At 44.0% G+C, this 5871-nt stretch overlaps 1 protein-coding gene across 1 annotated transcript in view; it reads left to right on the top strand.

Annotated features, from left to right (window-relative positions):
- T265_06268 (hypothetical protein) overlaps positions 1-4571 on the top strand; it is a gene marked incomplete at both ends in the record, with an annotated part of 53499 nt that extends 48928 nt beyond the window's left edge. Inside the window, 2 exons of the mRNA XM_009171488.1 lie at positions 282-505; positions 4346-4571. Of these exons, the coding sequence (XP_009169752.1) occupies positions 282-505; positions 4346-4492 (371 nt within the window). The remainder of the gene's footprint in view (positions 1-281; positions 506-4345) is intronic.
- Positions 4572-5871: the final 1300 nt, after the last annotated feature.

Here is a 5871-nt window from a genome sequence, read left to right as displayed (position 1 = left end):
TTAGTTTGCAGATGAGTGTATATTCGCTAATTTCGTGCAATTTGGTTTCAAGTAGAACATAAGGTTGACGGAAACCCGGGGACTGCGCCTACCTGATGAGCCCCAAGAAGGGCGAAACCGGTCGTGGGCTGTCGATGGATTTTCAGCGACCCTATGAGTAGTACATTACACAACCAACACATCTGTTGCCGCACCCCTTCTCACACGAAGTGCACAAAACTTCTTAATGTTTAGACGGGTTCCAGTGGGTGATCTTTGTCCCCTTTCTCTACATATTTTAGCCACCGCCATTTTCCTGGTCGTTTTCGGGTGCCATTTGTCATCTATCAACGCAAGCAAACTTCAGCGGCCCAAACGATGGGCTTGGCACGAAATCCAGAAATGTGGCAAAATACAAGGTTACAGCTGTATGAATCATTCAATGTGCCAAGAGAAATATGGTCGGGATGACATGATGTGCTTTGAAGTCTATCCCTGCCTTAGCTCGTGTATTTTTGCCGCTCAGGTAAGGCCCATTCGCTTTCGCTTATGCTCCGAGTGTTTACGTAATACCTTGCAAGTTTTTACAACTATGATCCTAATACAATTTGCGGGCTCACAGTGCGTACGTCTTTTTTTCTTGAAACTTTGTCGACCAAAGGCAGTATGAGCGCGTCATCGTATTGAACTTTCTCTACAGATTTACTAAAACAGGGAAAAGATTCAAGTCACGTAACGCTACCTTTTTTTCTAGGCTCTCAGTCACCAAAGTAAACATACATTACAAAGGTCTCATTCAACGTGATCACAACGACAATTGAGACATCACGCAAATATGATATTCAATGCCAAAGTAAAAGACGTCGGTTGTGCCGATTTTCTTTGCCAAAATTGCGAATGATTGACTGGGTCACGTGGACGAATCTCAGTCTGAGGATGTGTCACACTCAGTTTTGTTGGGTCGTTTGATTGACTAATGATCGTTGTTTATGAATGTGCACAAAATAATGCGCAACGTGCTCATTTAACTCGTCCGGAAGGCAATTCTGGAAAAACTCTATGTTTACTGAGAGACAGAGAAAAGGAGGAAAACGATGCTCAAAGTGACGCCGGATGACCTATTAACTGAGTTGTCTGCTGTGAATCAACCTGGAATTACCAGTGGTTTGTGGAAATTAATGCGCCCAGCTAGGAAAAAAGTCATCCCTGGGAAGCTGGTCAAAGGACAGGGACTTCTGAAAGTGACTCTACCGGTTGGTAGATAAGTGCCTCAGTGGACTCGAAAAGCAGATTATACCGCTTCTTTTGCCAACAAAAACAAGGTTTTGAAGAAGATAATGTATTCCTAGTATTATGCGCAGCTGCTTTAGGTTGAGACTGTTCTGCTGCACCTGTATTAGCAGATGGGGCCGATGACTCTTTTGTAGACTGTCCGAGCGAATCCCGAAATAAGTCTATACAATCAAATAAGTAACAGTCTTCAGCCTTTTGGTCGGCCAGTCGACTTCAGCTTGGTTTATAGTCAGATGTCCACTGGCTAGAGGGACGCAGCCAGCTGCTTCCGTTGCTAGTAGTCATTATAGCAATGTCGACTACTGCGCACTAGGCCTCGATAGGTATCGTCACTCAGCTGTGGCACCTTTTCGGTGCCTAACTGCCATGCCACCCGAATGAATCATGCGGGCTGGGATGCTGCCATGTTGTCCAAGCCTAGACAGGGGGAGTCGAGATACAGAAGTCGAGTTTGAACCACGGACTTCGCGGTCAGTAAATACCACTGGACCATCTCGCCAAGGCCTAGAAGACAATCGTGAACGTAATGATATTTTGCGTTGTGTCTTCTAGCGGTTCTGGATATATGCGGAAAGGTGAGAAAGGTCGGAAGGGTCACAAAAATCAGGAGGGTGGGAAGATACAATCGACAAGAAGTAAACACTTCGTTCATGGTCATCAGTCATCGACGTGAAATATTCGCCCATCGTTTCAGGCCGTGGAATCAAAAATCTAAAAGTATAGGCTGGTGTCACCTTCTATCTTTATCTCAGTGGTTTTTACACTCACGACCTAACCAGCCTACCCTGGTTGATTCAGGCATCTGTGGAGATGGGGTGACTTGGAATTATTCAAGAGCGACGTTGTCGAAGGCGGCTCTTGCTGGATTTCAGTTTGTCAAATGGCAACTGTGTCGTGGTTGTTTATAGGTGGCTGTGGTATTACGAAATTCGTCGGAATATTCTTCTAAATTTCCTTGAACGACTATTCTGGTTGGCTCACACTAAAGACGACGAGCACTGGGGTTAATCAGCACCGCCTATCTTTGGCGTTGCCTCGAATTGAATCCAGTGAGATCTGACACTCGAGGCAAGCGTGTTACCACCACTCAACCGATGCACGCTGCATACGCCCGAACCATTATGTGTGAACAGGTGAACGTTTCCCGTCTCAAGCTTCCGCGATGTCACCTGATTGGGGGTCCTGACAAGCTTGTCAGGCGGTCAACATAATCGGGACGTATACTGGCTACTCAGTCGAGGGTCTAGGAAAAACAGTTACGTCACTCGAAGAGTGAGCACCACTGCATATTCGGAGGTGAAAAGTGGGGTGCTTTCAGTGAACGTTGGTGGAGTAGTAGCCCGCTTCTCGTAACGGATGTCCGCGGGTTAGAACAGGCACGATCAGGGAAATGCACTGCTGATCAGCTCTAATGACTAAACTCATCTCCGCTGATTTCCTGCTTTAGCGTGAACTCACTAGAAATAAAGGAAACCTTCTCAGACGAGATTTCTGTTTGGTTGTGCGTGTTGAATATTTTAGAGTACGTTCATCTGTTCTTTGACAGAGATGTCAATCTCTCGTCAATTTAGATAGCACTGGAACTGCAGGTGAACTTACAGATAACATGGGTAGCGGAGTAGGTAGCTTGAAGTAGGGTAACTGATGTAGACTCACTTGCATTTGTAAAGTCTGAAAAGTGTAATGCATGATGATCATTGGCTTCTGTTAGGATTTCAAGTACTTGCTCACCCTTGAACGCTGATCGTGAGGAGACTCCGCCTCTTCGAGGAGCCTATTTTAGGTTGTGTATTAGGAACGGCTACTCCGAGTAGCCATTTTCTGTTGTTCGTTTTTTGTTAGTGTGGCTTTTTATATTTATCAGTAGAGACAGCTGTTGTTTCCATCCCGGAGGATATACAACTTTTTAAATCTTCAAAGGCCTTATGTCACCCACAACTCTAGGTCTGTTCATTTGTTCTCCCCCACATTTTTACCCGTAATTTGTCTGTATTTTGTTGTACTGTAGTGTGCCCACAATGAGCTTATGAGCATCCTCTTCGCCAGTCTCAACTTTAAGCATTTTAACCAACAGCAGTTAGCATTTTCCGATGCCTTCGAGGGATCTGAGTGTGCTCAACAGTGGCAGGGTTACCTGTCATTTCCTCAGCCCTGTCTACCAGTTTAGATTTTACACCCTCTCTACCGTGGTCAACATGGGCAGATAAGACTTGATGGGACAGATACTCAGTGAATGCGTACAACTTGCCTCATTCTGCGAAGTCAAACATCCTCATTCTTATTGGCGCTTACGGCATCTAACAGTGTTTCATGCAATGAGGAAGTAGTGACGCACTCTTACCACCAAAACGTGCGCTGTTCCGTAGGTAAGGATATCCAACTACACTCAACCAAAGAAATCCGTCTATATATAGAGGTCAGATTTACCACCTATAGTGCAGAGCGTTGTGCACCGGGATGTGGATCATCGCATTCTGCAATCGAGAGTTCTGTCATTAGTATTTCGGCCCAGCAAAGGCCACCTTGGCTTCAATGGTTCGCAGCACGACTTCCGTTTGAAGTCGCATGGAAATTGCAATATTATGTTAGAACGTCAGACTTGTTCAATAGAGATTTCACCCTGTCAGTGAAGCCTGACCGAATCACTGTATAGCTGCTTCATCTTTGTTGAGAATCTTTGGTAGTGTGTATCTCATGGAATTCAAGCAAGTTTTTCACTCGCGGCCTCCCGGTTAGTAGTTTCAGCAGTCAGACATTGGGCCATGACCGGCTGATTAGCAGTGTGATCAGCTCTTACTCAGACAGTGCTTAGCACTACCCACCCATCGATGGCGGAAATCACATCACGTGATCACATATTGGGTGAATAAAATCAGTTCGTAAAAGACCGTGATCTTCAAACAGCTTTATGGTGTCAGTATCTCTCAAGCGTTTGTATTTGGTGAATAAACCTCCTACTTCTCCCGGTATGAACCACAATTAGATCAGTTTTATTCATAATATCGTGAAAAGCTGAAACCATTTTCCCCCTCTCTCACTCTACCTATGTTCCTGGGAATCCAACTCCTGAAAGCTCATGAATATGGAACTCTTGAAGCAGCATATCAAGCAAGTGGTCTACGACGGTATACCACTGAACACACATCCAGACCCCGTGGGCTATATCAGGTCAATGAATCAGAAGACCGGACAAACAGGCACCAGAGGATGGAGACGGTGACGATTTTTTGGGCCACACTTCTGTGGACCTGTGTACACTTTGGACCGCTCGTGCAGCTAAAAGAAATGCTGAAAACGCTTCTGTGTTTTTGCTTGGTTATGTTAGTTCCGATAGAAAAAATGCAGTTAGTACTACTGTTTTTCAATGACTGACTGGAGCGCAATCACTGCACAGACTGGATTCAAGTTGAAAACAACCGGGAAAACCTTGCAAAAAACATTCTGGGTGGTTTGGTCTCCAGGGTACATCACCTTGATCATATATGTAAAAATTTTCCAGAAATTTATATCGTTATTACTATTATGCACATTAGTCACAACGGGTGCATTCGCTTTTGAGTTTCTGAGGTACGTGGAAACTGAGACATCCAGGATGCTTGTGGAGGTAAGATAGAATTCGACTGGTTGAGCAGAGAAACCGGAGGAAGTGTGGTTTGACTGGCATTTATATCATAAAGCTAGTGTACACGAAGAGGTCATCGATATGACGAATCGTTTCACTGCTTATAATTTTTCCGATAGAAACTTTTGGCAATAAGCCGAAAGAAGATGCTAAGTAGTAACCACTCCAAGTTGGATGTTGCCCCAACTGTGATGTAGAACAAGTTGACTGGGTTTAAGAGAGGGAACCACTTGAGTTTGTAACCGACTTTTGTGGCATGTGAGGTGACACTGTGAGCAAAAACAGCTGCTAATGAGCAAATATCACTCAGTCGCGGATGGCTTAAAATGATCGATGCAACACAGTAGTTAGCACTGTCACGAACGAAAAAATAATCTCTACGACTGCGTGCGTTTTTGCATCATTATATATATATTGTATAGCTTTGACATACCTTTCATTCTTTACCTCAAGCAAACATACCGAAGCTTCTTTTTTATTCATTGAGGCCTCCGTCCCAAGAAGTAAAACAACTTTCCGCAGGGGAAATGGGCATGAAAAAACTATCTCTTGTAAGGATATAGATCATAGGAGAACTGTAAACTTTACCCCAGATAACTGAACAAAAGCACGTTCAAGAAGTAAACTAAACAAGTTCGTAAAAACAAAATTGGAGCGAATAACCTTCAGCACTTTCAGAAGAAAAACGAAAGATTAGGACAAGCAAATGGATACTTTGAAAATGATATAAGACAATCAGAACACAAACTAGCATTATTTCTTTGCCGTCTCAATTTTTGGTGACTGAAGATCATGAGTTCTAAAAACGGAAATTCTTCGGTACACCAAAGGAAAATGAAGATTAAACGGAGTAAGTAAAAGCGTGAAAGCTCTTACACTTTTGATCGATTGGTTTGTGTAGCCATTGGTCAAGTGATCAGATCACGAAAGTCTCGGTACACTAGCGAACGCTTCTTGGTGCAGAGACTGGAGTTGGG

Source organism: Opisthorchis viverrini, assembly GCF_000715545.1.
Source record: "Opisthorchis viverrini unplaced genomic scaffold opera_v5_131, whole genome shotgun sequence".
NCBI lineage: Eukaryota > Metazoa > Platyhelminthes > Trematoda > Opisthorchiida > Opisthorchiidae > Opisthorchis > Opisthorchis viverrini.
This window is presented reverse-complemented; position numbering and strand designations above follow the sequence as displayed.